Raw genomic sequence first — 15,061 nt, 5'->3', positions numbered from 1 at the left:
AGTCAGGAAATGATCGCTCTGTGGCTCCCAAGCTGAAAAATTGGCTATTTTCGACAAATCAGACGCGTCTTACCCCTCTTCATGCTCAGCCTTGTGATAAGCGGTATACCTTGCCGCTGCCTTGCGGGAACTTAAAGAGAGTGAGAAGTCATCTTATTCTTGCTTTCATTTTGAAACGGTAAGCGAAGTGCCAAAGATCCACGTTTTGAGATCTTTGAGAAAGCCAAAGTCTTTTATTTTTTATATTTTTTACTTTTCTTGGAAAAATACAAACATGAGTTATTATGTATATTCTACGAGCAGGTCGGTAATTACCCGTGACTACTTCAAACATGTATTAGAGGGGAAACAAGAGCTCCATAACGTCAAGTCTGTTCAGATTTTTCTGGAATCGATCATGGAACAAGAAGATCGATGTGTTTGCATTGAAAGGCTCTTTACGAGCTCGAAGGCCTTACAGGGATTGAAGAGGGGCTTGAGATTCGATATTACCCCGGCCTTCGTGAATAACTACCTTGCTCGATTTCTCGACTATATATCTGATCGATATGTCAAGCAACTATGCAATGGCTCTTGGTTCCGTCGTATCCTGGTGATGGTGGTAGAGCCGCCGGGAATCTGGAATCAACTTATGGACTTTTTTGAAAACAGCTTGTTATCACCGAAAGGAGTCTATGCATTTGCTTGGTTGATGGCTGAGCTTTTGTGTCTCCATCCACCCTTGAACGAAATTGATATCGTCGAAGATGCATGCAAGGTGTTGAGAAATGGCACCCTTTTAGCACATCCAGATGAAAATATTCGTATGCTCGGAGAAAATATCAAACGATTCTATCATACGAAATTGGCTGAGAAGCGAATCAAACCTATCTTCGGGCCCGGTGGGCGGCATGATAACGATTTTGACGACTTTCGAAGAATAGCTATATATCCGACACCTGATGAGTTCCGATCAAACGAACAGCCATTCTACCAGCCGATGCATGCAATTATGGATGAACCAATGGAAAATAGAGTCGGGAGGCATATTGGTAATCAATTCCGCTTATTACGGGAGGACATGCTGTGTACGCTTAAGGATGAGCTACTCAGGCCAACAGAGCTCAAGAAGGCACGGTTCGTCGTGACCCTAGGCGGCCTATCGCTGAAGACGATAACCTGCGAGAGCGACGATCCAAACCGCCTTCCTCCTTGCGCCTTAGCTGTCCAGTGCAACAAGGAACTCGGATCATTTACTGATGACTTAAAGGATTCATGGGTTTCTGACTTGCTCCCGAACGGCACACGCGATCTTAAACACGGGGCGTATGGCTGCTTTGTTCATAGAGGGGAGGTCATTGCGTTTGCTAAAGTGCGTCGAATCAAGCACTTTAATCGCGGTGATCCCCCCATTTTACCACTCGAGATATCCAGTATGGAGTCGCTGGAAAAGACTTTAATCTGTTTCAAAGAGCACAGTGACATCCAATTACGGATGGTTCAGGCACCATTATATATGTACGAGCCGGTGCTGCGGGCCCTTCAAACAAAAGTGGACATGTCGTGCATGGAAGCCCTTCTTGTTTCAGGGAATGATAGCCTGAACATTCAAACGAACCTTGTTCCCTTTGATATAATAAACGACATCCATAGAAAGGACAATAGGAGGCTGCGAAAGGTTTTGCAAAGTCCCAAAGCCATCAACCTTGACGAGTCTCAATGGGAATCGCTTCGGCTTGCAGTTAAATACCGGCTTAGCCTTATCCAAGGTCCACCAGGTAAGCTATACTCAGTCATATCTCTTATCCTCTCGCTGCAGTTGGCTTAAACCTAAAATCCCGTTTTATTATGTAGGGACAGGAAAATCTTTCATAGGGGCTCTCATAACTAAAATTTTTTACCAGTTTACCGAGGAGAAAATTCTTATAATGTGCCATACCAACCATTCTTTGAACCAGTTCCTAGAGCACTTGCTGGATAGGGGAATTAATAAATCTGCGATCGTTCGGTTAGGGTCTGAATCAACCGCTCGTACTGAAGAACTGAGACTTGCTCACGAACTAGCTATGGTTAAGGGCACTAGATACCGTGAGATTTCAAGATACCGGGAGATTTCAAAAAGAACCACCCAGGATGCGCGCGATCACTGGGAGGCCCAGCTTAATATGACATTCAGACAATACGAGCATATCAAAGCAGATAGTGAAAGCATAGTGAGACTTTTGGAGTCCACGGAACCAGGATTCTATCGTGCGTTTATACCAAAGCCTTCGATGGAAAATGAGATACCCGATACAGCCTCAGTGCATCTTTATACTAAGTGGTGTCAGAACAAGAAGCCGGGCAATGATACCTTTTACAACGACGAGGAGTCACAATCTGTATGGAACCTTGAGCCCAAGGAACGGCAAACCTTGATCTTTAAATGGAAAAAGACACTGCTGGAAAATGCAGCTGTGAGTGTATGTAATAATGCGTATTACTTGAATCAGAGCCAGGAGTGGCTCCAGGATGCTTCTAACGATAGAATACGGGAAGTTTTGGCCAGAAAGCAAATAATTGGCTGCACTACTACTGGAGGAGCGATATATGCTTCAATTCTTCGTACTATCTGCCCCGGCATTGTCATACTTGAAGAGGCCGGGGAAATCCTAGAGTCCCATGCACTGGCGACGATTGGGCCAGAAACAAAACAGCTTGTAATGATTGGCGACCACCAGCAGCTGAGGCCCAAGATAAATTCCCATAGCCTCTCGGTAAAGAAAGGGGATGGATATAATTTGGATGTATCGTTATTTGAGAGACTGATACGAACTGGCCATCGATGTACAGTTTTATCGCAACAGCATCGCATGTGCCCTGAAATCTCAAAACTGGTGCGTGAGCTTACCTATCATGACTTAATCGACAGTCCCACCACAAAAGAACGGCCCGCCCTGTGTGGGCTGCAGGACCGCGTTATATTTATTGACCATGACTCCCCGGAGTGCGAAGTAGAAATTTTAGAGCGGTTAGACGAGGAACTAGATACAAGTAGGGCTAATATGGCAGAGGTGTCCATAGTATCAGAGGTGCTCGAAAACTTCGTTTCTGAAGGCTATTCACTCAATGATATAGTCATCTTAGCCCCATATTCGGGCCAAGTTACTTTCCTACGGGAAGAGATAGAGCAGAGGTTTGGTATTTACCATTTCGATGAGTGGGATAGTGACGATTCCACCGTGTTCCGGAGGACCAAAGTAGACACGCTCGGTAGGACTATTCTTACAGGTTTATCGTCTTACTTGAGTGAACTTGCTAACACCGCAACTTTCCCCCTCTAGATTCTTTCCAGGGAGAGGAGTCGCGTATCATTATAGCTTCTCTTACGCGGAGCAATGATCGTGGTGATATTGGTTTTATGGCCGATCGAAATCGTGTCAATGTCCTTCTCTCAAGAGCACGGGATGTGCTCATCTTGGTGGGCAGCGTGAAAACATTCGCTAGCAGCGTCAGTGGGCAGGGTGTTTGGGGCCCGTTGATTCGAATTTTGCGGGAGCATGGGCATATCTACGAACAGCTCCCGATTACTGGAGGGGGCAATGACGCAAGTTCCGAATAAGGTGGAGATAAACCCTTCTATATAGTCATTTAGCCCGTCCTGTTTTAAGTCAACAATCGCATTCAATCTTGGTAAAATAATACAACTGGTTAAATAGTTATATATTTCCGCCACAATCAGAAAAAAAAAGTAGTAAAATAGAGGGACGACCACTTAGGAACAACAACCTTCTTGTCACAACCCGCATTCTGTTCTTAAGTACAGCCTTCGAGCTTCCGAGACGTCATATATCAGATATATCCGTTCATAAGGACTAGCTACACGGTCCCACAGTCAAGAGCCGCATAGGAGTGCCATTTTACATAGTACGTCCTATCCGCTGCGGCTTTCTCTTTAGTTTATTATTACGTAACGTGTGATTATTCATGCAGGAAGCCTGCTGGCTCCTCGTAGTATATAACCGCTAGTTAGTTAACGCCCCCCAGCTCTTTTTCAATTGTTAGCGTGAAGGAGGTTTTGTGGCCAACCTACGGCCTCGTCCATACGCCCTCAATGGGGTGGGAGGTGAAATTGCTACTGGATTACCTGTCCGCAGCGATCTGTTTTTTAGGAGTGCCTTCCCAGCCATCGTCGCACCCACCATCGCATCGTCGTAGACATCATCTTCCAGACCATTCCGCCGCCTGGTCCAGAGCTGATTTAGCAGCCCTTTACAATCGCCTCGAGGAGTCTCCTGACGAACAGACCGCCCATGATATCTTAGGGGAACTGAATAGCGGTATAACGGCTGAAGGTGCTGAAGAGTGTACCCCGTCAAATGTAAATGATGTCTAGCCAAGGCAAGAAGAAAGTATAGAACGATATTAATGCCTCTAAAATCAGGATAACAATTCACAGTATCCATATGTGGAGCAACGTACACGAATCTATCGAGAGAATCGGGAGCAACCAGACAACCTTAGGGCAAAGAAACGTAAAGTTGATTTTGTGCCTGCCGAGCTACAGGTGGTGGAACAGTGGGCGGAGAGGGATAACCCGAAAAAGCGGCGTAAAGCCTACAACGCAGCCGAGAGTAATGTTGAGGCCGCCCCAGACCAGGCGGAGTACAGTTATCACAGCGAGGTCAAAGGCAAACACGAAGAATACGAGCATGAGATTCTAACCCTAAAAAATAAATCGATATGCCTGTATCGGGAACTTCAGTCACATTGGTCTTGTGCTTGCGAACAGTGCCAGGGGATATGTCTCCAGCTGCCTTGGCCTTATCCTGACAGTGACGACGTTCAGCTCGATGGCTATTTTGCCCTGGGTTCCAATAAGATAGAAAACTGGCAGGAAGGGAAATTTTTCATGACGTAAGTAGTAGAAGTCAACATATCTACAAAGGTATATTCTAAGGTTGTTAACATCTATTCCGTAGTTATCAAAAACATGGCCTCGTTCGGATTGCAGATGAGAGTGATAACACAGCTGGTGAATATTGGTCGGCATTGGATCATACAGATATCTGTCCGTCAATCAAAGACTGCCACAAAAAGTCAGCCTCTCTTCATATTATGGTCGAGGACAACAAGTTACAAGAATTGCGTATGGGGGATAATATGTGCGAACATACCCCAGCCGCCATTTCCCTCAAGTCGATATTCGACTTCAAGCAGAAAATTGGGGGATCTTCCGTATTTTCAAGACGCGGAAAGCTTACGCTGGCCCTATATCTGACAGAGATGCTACGGCCTGTTCTTGAGACTCCCTGGCTACTCCCAAATTTCAGTTGTCACGACGTTTATTTCTTCCGAAGACCTGGTGCTCTGCCGGATCTCACCTATCCGTTCATATTTACAAGCGCGAATACATTCATACAAGATACTGCTTCGCAGGGCGCCTCTAAGGAAACCGTGCATCCTAACCAGACCGTCTTAGCGCTAGGAATTCTTCTTCTCGAAATATTCGAGTTTAAGCCCTTTGCTGACGAGAATCATGGCCCTAGCCGGAAGAGATCCTTAGATCAAGAGAAAATTCAAGCGCGACGTACTTTAAGAGCAATGACTAATGAAGAAGGAGCCGACTTTTGCGATGCGGTGAGCGCTTGCCTCGACGCTAAGTATTTTCCTCGTGGGCTGGAAAGTGAATTCGACACACCAGCTGTACAAGACAGCTTTTCCGCTAAAGTGGTGTCACGCCTTTATAACAGTACCAATAACTGGATCAACGATAAGAAGGATCTCTTGAGTCTCAGGGAGAATGAGACGGAGAAAAGGGCATTATGGACCGTTGAAGCCCAGAATAAGTGTACAGAAATAGGCAGCCATATTAGCTCCTCCCCGTCTGCAAAGGCTGCGGTAGCGTCTACCTACCAGCCTCCGGCTGACACCCTAATGAAACCGACAGCCCGCTCGGCCGCCGTCCCGCTTCGAACGACAAATTATAGCCAGAACAAGGAGGCTGTAATTGTTCATCGTAATTATAATTGTTCGCCCATTGCCCAAGCACCTGTTTCTGAAGGTGGCCTCTTTGATTTTCTGGAACACCCTGCTTCTGAGTGAGTGCCCTGTCACCTTTCAATTGTAATCTCATCTAACATAGAAAGGGGTAGACTTAGCTCGGTCTCATGGCTAAAAGAGCTTGACAGGACCCTCAGCACCTATGTCGGCAACCCCCCTCAGTCTTCCTCCGGAGCTCTGATACGAATTGCTATCCTTGACACTGGCTTCACCCGCGACAATGATAATCCTGAACCAAGGTTGAAGGCTACGAGAAATTTCCTACTTGACACAGATGATCCTCAATTTATGCATGACAAGGTTGGCCATGGGACTCATACACTAGGCCTACTTCTCAGGACTGCTATTGGCGCAGATATATTCGTAGCAAAGGTTTCTGACACGAGAACTATTGGCCGTGATGGCTACGAGCCAATAATCAAGGTACCTATATGACTTATCTAAACACGTTTAGCTGTTTACTGACCTAGGTGATGTTATGAGGCAATCCGATACGCAACAGAGAGGTGGGAAGTGGACATTATCACAATGTCTTTTGGCATTCGAGAATTCCATGATAGCTTAAGTAAAGCACTTTCATTTGCACATAACCGAAATGTTTTGTTATTCGCTGCTGCTTCCAACGGCGGCCCTCTGACAAACCGGGCGTTTCCGGCCAGCGAGCACCTAACGGTATTCGGGATTCACTCAATGGATGGTCAAGGGTCGCTATCAAAATTCAACCCAAAGCCGGTTAAAACGGCCTTCAATTTGGTCGCTCTTGGGGAAGCTGTACCTTCGGACTGGCCGAAGGGTATTGATGGACATAGGGAGGATTTTAGGGCTCTATCCGGAACTTCCATCGCCACCCCAATCGCCGCTGGGTTTGTCGCAAGCCTGCTTGAATATGTACGACAGCAAGAGGCCGGCTTGCCCCAAGATTCCTCTATTATGGGCTGGCTTAAGAGGTCTCAGGCCATACAGGCTACCTTAGTTCGATTTGCAACCGACAAGGTAGACGGGTACCACAGACTACACCCCAAGAAACTTTTCAACGATCCCGACACAAAGGAATCGATTTATGATCAAATTAAGAAATTTAAGAAGTATGATTACCTACATGAGATATGATAGCCTGTCAGGAATACATTTATGACTCTGAGTAGCTCCTTTGTAATAATTTCCCAAGCAAAGCAAGCTAGATGTCAGATTTAGGGTAAAGGAGAAAACGTCGCGCGAAGTTGTTCCTCAAACCGCAGGCCGAACTACATACACCAGCGGACCGTTGATACTAGCTGAAACAAGGGCAGACCCTGGGAGACTAGCTCCATCAATATCTTCCAGCATAAATTGCACTATATCTTGCGTTTCACTAATCCCAGATTGCTCCGCGTCTAAAAATGCGCCCTTGATGTACAGGTTGGTGGCCGGATCGGGCTGCAGGAAGAACGAAATTTTATGCAGCCTGTAGGCAAAGATAAACTCGTCCCCACGGTAAAAGCTTGTCTCCTGAGTTCGTTCTCGGGCCCAGTGACCGGTTGGACCAACAGAAATAGGGACTCCGGCTGCCGAACCATCAACCCCCACCTGCGCAGCAATGCCTGGTCCGTGTTGGGACACGTAGCGGATAGCTGCCCCCGAAGCCAGCTTCAGCCCTGTGACGATGTAAAGCGACTTGCAGCGAGCTAGGCCTCTCGAATCGCGATACTGCCGCACACCAGCAGCCTGGAGAGCCTCCTTAATGTACTCCAGCGTGGGTTCAAAGGACAAAGTAGTCAACTTATCGAAGGCAAAGTTGCTGTGGTTTGCTCGCGAATGATCCACGCTCACGTCCGCTCCAGCCCCAAGTACTAGTTCCATAAAGCTAGCAAAAATCCCAAAGCTCATAGATGTACTGTCGGAGACAGATTTCTGCCAGTCGGTTTCTACCGTGGAGACGACTTTAGGCGGCGTCAAGGCCGCATCTCTGTTTAGGGGGCTTAAAGGGACGTTCGGGCTCTTTAGAACGCTGCCCAGGGCCAAAGGACCTTCAGGAGCCGCAGGAACGGGGTCCGCTAAAGGGCACAGGAAATAGGTGGGGGAGAAGGCCATGCTAGCCATAGTTAGTCTGCCGTTGGTAAAAATATTGCTAGCACTATATAACCACTAGTTATTATGTACCTCTAAGAGTCAAATGAATATCTGGATTTCTCCCCAACTCTAGTATGAGAATATGGCTGCTTTATCAAAATGCAGCTCCGTGAATTCGCGCGAAGTCGGCTGAATGTCCTTGCATTTCGTAAGAACGCAGAGGCTGGGGACCCCAGTAAAGACGGCAGGGCTATCTAATAAAATCATTGTTTTATATAAGACATACTCCACAAGACTCGTTTATTCTTTCCTATGTTAATGCCACACCATTAACCAATGGTAATGGCTTCTTTAAGGCAACATTGAGTTGGCTTCGGCCATTGCGGCTGTTGGGTTTGCTGGTATGTTTATGGGTCTCGACAAGGTAGATAGTGCGAATCTTAAAGCTAGTGGTGGGGAGCTGGGGGGCCCTGGCGGTGCGCTGTCTTTCTGTGCCAACGGTGGCATAAGTGAGTGGGAAGTATGTACGGTGGGGTGATACGCAAACGCTCTCCTTCGTGAACAGTATTAAGGAAGAATGGGGTCCGTGCTTGGTTTAAAAAGATAACTGATGAACATCGGAGGGTGAGGTTAGTTAAACTGAGATAGTTCTATATCTTCCCGCTTGGTCGCCCTAAGCGCCCCTATATGGTTATTTTTAGCCAAAGATGACGAGGCACTTTGATGATAAGCCAAAAATCAAAAGTCTCTGTGGAGCAAAATGAGAATGCTCGGTGAGTGGAACAACATATTTCCGTATACTGATCACGATTATTCCGATTACAGCTTAGCTGCTTTTTCACGTCCCTGTGCCCGTGTTCTCGACTCTCGACAGACCCTGGGAGTAGGAGCCTAGCAAGGTAAAAAAATAGATATAAAAAGAATTCAATGCTTACTACTTGATAGCTATGTATAAAGGGTTAAAGGCCTAATTTGGGAAAGACTTGTCGCTAGCACTATTGGCTCGGGTTCTTGCTCTTTTAGTATGTTTGTTTGAATGAAGCCTGAGGATACTCGACGCTATATTAGGCTGTGCAAACACGCAGCATTGTAGAACTCAGCTTCATCAGATGTAGCTGATGTATTAGAGTCATCTAAAGTGACAGCAGAAGTCGCCTCATATTTAGATGAGAGAAGTTTAGATTGAGGTCGCCGTCAATAATTGGCAAGACAGGCATTGTTATAGGTTGGTTTCTCTTTAGATGCTGTTAACTACAAGGGGCGTGCAAGCTAGGCAGATCTAGACTGTCTTTATACTCTATTGCTGCAGAAGAGATATTATCAGATGCCCTTAGACAAAACAAAATAAAGCCAGGGGTGGTAGTATGTCTCATCGTGAACGGGATCCATAATAAGTGGTAGATATTTTGTCCTCCATTCTTCTTGGAGAGCATCACTGAAGTGTTCTGGGTTCAGTCTCACCCGTCTGGCCTTGCAATACTCCCAGTACGCAGGATACCACCCAGCCTGGCCCCAGTCAATAATTGCTGCCACTTTTAGATTTGGTCCTAGGGATAGGAGGATATTAGGTGCAACAAGGTCAGAATGTGTGAATATAATTGGCACATCAGTACTAATTTCAATACCACAAGCATCTTGAAACTGTTTAACCGCTTTAACACCTTGAAATGGCCCAGTAAGTTCTGGACGATGTGCAAGGAATATGTCATTAAGCGGTTGCTTGCCCTGGCTACCTATAATATAGGTATTTTATATTAGATGTGTTTAAATATTATATCTAGAAAAATTTACTTACCAATATAGTAATCATGTGTATCTTGCTTCAAAGACCTCCATGCCTCCACTATATACCTAAGTTCCTTGCAGATCGTCCATCTCTCATGGTCGTTCATATCTCTCCATCTCTCCTGCAGAGTCTCGCCCTCAATCAAGGACATGTAGATAAACCGTTGACCCCCATCCTCCGCCCAACCAAAGACTTCGGGGACAGGTACTCGGCCTTGCAATTTCTCGCGTACCATTATCTGAGTCTGAGCTTCGACAATAGTAACATCAGCTCCATACTTGACAAACAGTCCTAGTGACGGGATCCTAAGAGGTTGTGGGCGATTGAAGTTTGTGGCGAGGACGTTGTCCGACTTCTGGTTGATAGCCCTAATATCGGCTGGCGTTGGAAGTGTAGGCGCCCGTTTCTCCTTGAAGAAGCTGGAGTTGGGAAAGGTCTTCATCTGGCTAGAAGAATAGAAGTGATCGGAGCCGGTATCTGGTTTCGATGTATCCGTGGTTGACTTTGGATGAGGAAGCAATAGAGGCAGTAAGCTATCGGGCTGCATCTGGGAATGTGCTTGGGGAGAGGGTGTAGGCACAGGCTTCGTTCGTTCACCATTTCGAGGTTTGCAGCTAACAAGACCAGGTGTTGGAACCGGTGTTTGGCCAGCGTATCGGAATAAGCGATACGCCGCTGCCGCCACCTCCTGCCTCATCTCGCTTAGGCACCAGTCGGCCGACGGCCCTTTGTCCTCTATAGATAAATAGCCGTAGTATAGCCTCTGGACCTTCTGTCCATCGTCATCATCCAATTCTACGCCTATTTATCACCTTTTCCGTGCTCATTTGGTTGCTGAGGCATTGTTTTGCTGCTCCGTTGTGTCTTGCAGAGGCTGCGGTCACGTGTTCCCCCTTCAGCCTCCGAGACCAGGTGAGGCAGCTAGTTATGTTATGTAAGCGCTATGGTCTGCTGCGCCTTGGGAACTATATAAATCCATTGGCGGACATTCCGTCGAATCGTGTTCCAAGACCATACACTATGGAGTACACTCATAACCGCTACGCCCTAGCCCCAGCGTAACGGCGAGGATGAGGCGAACGGGCGATGCGGCGCGAAGGCGTAGCAGTTACAACATCGTAACTGCTGGCATAAGGGACCCATGGCCTCTTCATCCAATAATAGGGCGTCCATCCAGGTACGCATTTCTTTAGCCGCCTGGATGGAGAAAAGAATGGAGTCTCTTGCTTTCTTTCAGCAACAGGTTAGGAAAACCTGGCGGGATGCTATTCTTAGCAAACGGTCCGAGAAACTCGAATCGGGCGTGGTTTAGCTATATAAACCTCTTCCTTCCCTCAAGTTGAGTCTCGTTCAATAGCTCATCCATTTCAACTTGAACATTCCCAAACACTATCTATATTTATCTGTTTACGAGACGATTCCGAGCCCTACACATAGCCTTTCATTAGAAATAATTCTCCAACTTCTATAAACGGACACTCCCATCATGTTTTCCAAAAAGGCCCCCGCTCCTCCTCCTCCTCCACCCCCGCCGGCTAGCAAAAAGGCTCCTACTCTTCCACCAGCCCCTAAACCACCAGTTGTAGCCTCAAAGGGCCCTGCTGGTGCTTTTTTGGTCCAGTTACTGGTTTACAATGGTTCGCCTTTCAAGGATCATTGGGCTTTCTGGGTGTGCGCCCACACCCATCCCGACCTCGGTGTTCTAATTCACGCAACCGGCGATGTGAAGAATGGCTTCAAGTTCGAGGTCAAGCGTGGCCATGACTTCCGCGTCACCGGTAACATTCCTATGAAGAGAATCGCGCTACAGTGGGTCGATGCACAGTACTTTGATGAGAAGGCCATGTTCAACAATGGAAAAGTCAAAATCGACAACGGACCTGTTTGTGGGTTTGAGGCTAGCGCATACAAAGTGAAAGCCCCTGGAAAGACTTTGAATGCGGCCAATGACATGGTAAGCTTTCAACTTAGTTTCGTCCCTTCACCCATTTCTCAGTGCCCGCCTTAGGGGCAGATACCTTGAGGATTTTCCTAGCAAACACCCATATATTTATTACACAACCTCTAGCGGAAGACGTTAGCTAACTAGCGCACTAGGCTGCTTCTGGTAAGAAGATCATTCAAAGGAACTGCCAGACTTGGATCGTTGAGTCCGCCGATCAACTCGTGAAGGACTATATTTTCAGCCGGGACGTTGCTATTTACCTCCACACAATCAAGCAGTAATTGTTTCTATAGAACATCCAGCTTGGTGTGTCACAACTTATTTATAGAGGTATAGTATTTTAATATATAAATTATTAAGATATTGTCAATTATCAAAGGTATGGGTTAGCCCGGTTATAACCCGCCACCCCCAAATAACTCGAGTTATTTAGGGGGGATAACGTACGAACCCCCCTAAATATCTATTTTATTCTAATATATCCTTAATAATAGGTTATACTCTAGGTTATTCTATATCTACTAATTAAATATACTTATAAATAATAGAGGATAAGGGGCCTACTTAGCTTCACCGTACGATATAAAATATATTATATATATATAGCTACTAATCCTAAGTACTACGTAGAGGTATAGGCTATACTTAGGTAAAATAAGAACGTAGTAGAAACTTTTAGAGAAAATAAGAATATAGTAAGAACTCGTATAGGCTAGAGATTCCGGGCTATAACCCCGGTTATTCCCCCCTAATATACCCCCTTTTTTTTTTTTATTTTCTTAGAGATACTAGGCCGGTTCCTAGTTTTCTCCTTTTTTCTATAGATATCTCCTTATCTCCTCGTACGGGAGTAGGGTTATACCTCTATTATTCCGAATCTTCTTAGACTGGGGCCGAGTCCGGGTTTTTTACCCGGACCGGCCCGGTCCGACCCGGCCGGGTCGAGTCGGTATTAGGCTTTTTTTAGACTCGGTCCGACCCGGCGAGCCGGGTTAAGGCTTAGAACCCGGCCCATCGAGTCGGGTTGAGGCTTAAAATATTCTAACTCTCTAAATAGGGAAGCTAAGCAAATAAGAATGGAATCTTTAGAAAGCTCTATTAATTCTCTATTAAATAAGGTTATTAGTAGTTTAATACTATTTAAATTAAGCTCTCTAGCTAAATTTTAAAGAAAGTATACTATTTTTAGAACTATATCTTAATATAAAGCTAGAGCCTCTAATACTAATAATTTGAAAACGTAAATAGCCTTATTTTATAGAGAATTAATAGAGCTTTTAAATAATAATATTTCTATTCGCCTAGCCTTCCTATTTAGGAAGATATTACTATTAGTAATAGAAAGTTAAAAACCCGGGTTTTTTACCCGACTCGACGCGGTCCGGCCCGGCCCGACCCGTGCTAAGAATTTATTAGTACCGACCCGATCGGGTCGGTAGTTTAAAGGCCAAAACCCGGCCCGACCCGGTACCGACCCCAGTCTAATTGCCTAAGGTGTAGTAGATATATTCCTCGTTATTCATATACTAATTAATGAAACTCGGTAAAGTGGTTTATATATTCGTCCTCCTCTTTCTATTATAATTCTAGTAGTATAATATATTTATAGGTGTTTAATAGTTTTATCGTTACTTATAGTTTCTAGTAGTTTTCCTTAATTTTCTAGTATATTTCTATATATAAAGCTTTCTATATCTCTAATTTATATATTAGTTCGTATTTATATTCTCCCTATACTAGCTATATTAGATAGTTGTTTTTATTAAAGACTTTATTAAAGTCTTCCTCTTAGAGTATAATTCTTTCTTCGCGTACGTTCTCCTATTCGAGTTTTTTATCCTAAATCTATTATCTAGAGTATCTTTAAGTATAGTATTTCCTCTAAATTCTAGCTAAGTATTTAAATCCGTAAGTATATTTTCCTTATTTGATAACTATTAGATAGTACTCTCTATACTCTCTTAGAATTTCTTTAATCTATACTCGTCTTCCTTTTAATAAGTTCTAGTTATTCTATTCTTTATAAAAGTCGTTCTTTAAGTATTTTTCTTACTCCTTAATTTATCGTAACTCTTTATTTTCTTATCCTAATACTATATTTTATCGTTCTAGTATTAGTATCCTAATAGTTACTCTAAAGTACCCTTATAGTTTCCTCTTTCCTTAATTACCCTCTTACTTACTAGCTAATAGCGTCTTAGTAGTATTAAGTTAGTTTCCGATTTATTATTTCTTTCTATAATCCCTAGTATAATATCCTAGTTTTTTATAATAAAAATATAGCTTCTATTTCTAGTATCGTTTCTTTTTATTATTATTTTATCTTTATTATTTAGTTATATCTAGTTCTATAGGCGTAGTATACCTTTTATCGATTTACCTTATAGAGCGTCCTTATTTAAATTTCTAGTTATATCCTTTTTATTCTATATCTCTTTTATATAGTCGTATATCGATTCTAATAGCTCGTTTAATTATTTAATATATCTATATTAGTCTCTCCTTAAGTTATACTATCTTGTCCTTAACTCTATCCTTAAGTCCTTAATAAAATTAGTCGGCTAGTACCTCTTCGTCCTATTCGAGGTATAATATAATCTACTAAAAGTCCGATATATATTATACTATACTTCCGATTTATTAAAGTTAATAGATATAAAGGGTTGGACCCCTATTCCCTTCTCGGATCATCGCGCGCTTTGTAATCGATAAGGTAGTAAGGCCTATCTAGAGATACTATTACTAGACTCCCCCTTTTTACTCTCACGTATATAACCCTTAATATAGTTATATAACCTTAACGTCTAAAGCTATAGCTCTATCCCCTATTACTAACTTCCTTCCTTTTCCCCTTTCTTCTTCTTCCCTATATATTTTATCTTTAACTTACAGATACCCTTAGTTAATTAAATAGAACTCTCTTCGGCCGTTAATATTATAAAATATATTATTATATTAGTTATATTAGTTATATTAGATATATTAGTTATATTAGATATATTAGTTATATTAAATATATTGGTTATATTAGATATATTAGTTATATTAGACATATTAGGTATATCGAGTATATAGAAGATATTAGAAATATTAGTATAGGAATATTAGAATAGAAGATTAGAACGTAATAGATATAGCGGAAGGCTAACGTTAGAGCTAGAAGAATAATAGAAATAGATAGTAGAATAGTAACTAGCTACCGAGTTAGTTAGGAGCTTTTCTAGAGTAGTAGAGTACCCTTATAGAGAGGTAGACGGAGT

At 43.7% G+C, this 15,061-nt stretch overlaps 5 protein-coding genes across 5 annotated transcripts; 3 read left to right on the top strand and 2 right to left on the bottom strand.

Annotated features, from left to right (window-relative positions):
- Positions 1–274: 274 nt before the first annotated feature.
- MCYG_04670 (helicase required for RNAi-mediated heterochromatin assembly 1) lies at positions 275–3,580 on the top strand (the record flags this gene model as incomplete). The annotated part of the gene is made up of 3 exons (XM_002846887.1): positions 275–1,757; positions 1,834–3,231; positions 3,303–3,580. The coding sequence occupies 3 exons, from the start codon at positions 275–277 to the stop codon at positions 3,578–3,580; spliced, it is 3,159 nt and encodes a 1,052-aa protein (XP_002846933.1).
- Positions 3,581–4,072: 492 nt separating this feature from the next.
- Positions 4,073–7,131, top strand: MCYG_04669 (intracellular serine protease; the record flags this gene model as incomplete). The annotated part of the gene is made up of 5 exons (XM_002846886.1): positions 4,073–4,339; positions 4,418–4,875; positions 4,941–6,059; positions 6,120–6,444; positions 6,505–7,131. 5 exons carry the CDS (start codon positions 4,073–4,075, stop codon positions 7,129–7,131), a joined length of 2,796 nt encoding a protein of 931 aa, XP_002846932.1.
- Positions 7,132–7,248: 117 nt separating this feature from the next.
- On the bottom strand, positions 7,249–8,100 carry MCYG_04668 (conserved hypothetical protein; the record flags this gene model as incomplete). Its single annotated transcript, XM_002846885.1, has 1 exon — positions 7,249–8,100. One exon carries the CDS (start codon positions 8,098–8,100, stop codon positions 7,249–7,251), a length of 852 nt encoding a protein of 283 aa, XP_002846931.1.
- A 1,290-nt stretch (positions 8,101–9,390) lies between these two features.
- On the bottom strand, positions 9,391–10,553 carry MCYG_04667 (phosphotransferase family protein; the record flags this gene model as incomplete). Its single annotated transcript, XM_002846884.1, has 2 exons — positions 9,391–9,803; positions 9,866–10,553. The coding sequence occupies 2 exons, from the start codon at positions 10,551–10,553 to the stop codon at positions 9,391–9,393; spliced, it is 1,101 nt and encodes a 366-aa protein (XP_002846930.1).
- A 789-nt stretch (positions 10,554–11,342) lies between these two features.
- MCYG_04666 (conserved hypothetical protein) lies at positions 11,343–12,431 on the top strand (the record flags this gene model as incomplete). Its single annotated transcript, XM_002846883.1, has 5 exons — positions 11,343–11,810; positions 11,954–12,078; positions 12,162–12,180; positions 12,350–12,376; positions 12,408–12,431. The coding sequence occupies 5 exons, from the start codon at positions 11,343–11,345 to the stop codon at positions 12,429–12,431; spliced, it is 663 nt and encodes a 220-aa protein (XP_002846929.1).
- Positions 12,432–15,061: the final 2,630 nt, after the last annotated feature.

Source organism: Microsporum canis, genomic scaffold, assembly GCF_000151145.1.
Source record: "Microsporum canis CBS 113480 supercont1.4 genomic scaffold, whole genome shotgun sequence".
NCBI lineage: Eukaryota > Fungi > Ascomycota > Eurotiomycetes > Onygenales > Arthrodermataceae > Microsporum > Microsporum canis.
The sequence above is the reverse complement of the archived record's forward strand: the minus strand, read 5'-3'. Positions and strand labels throughout refer to the sequence as shown.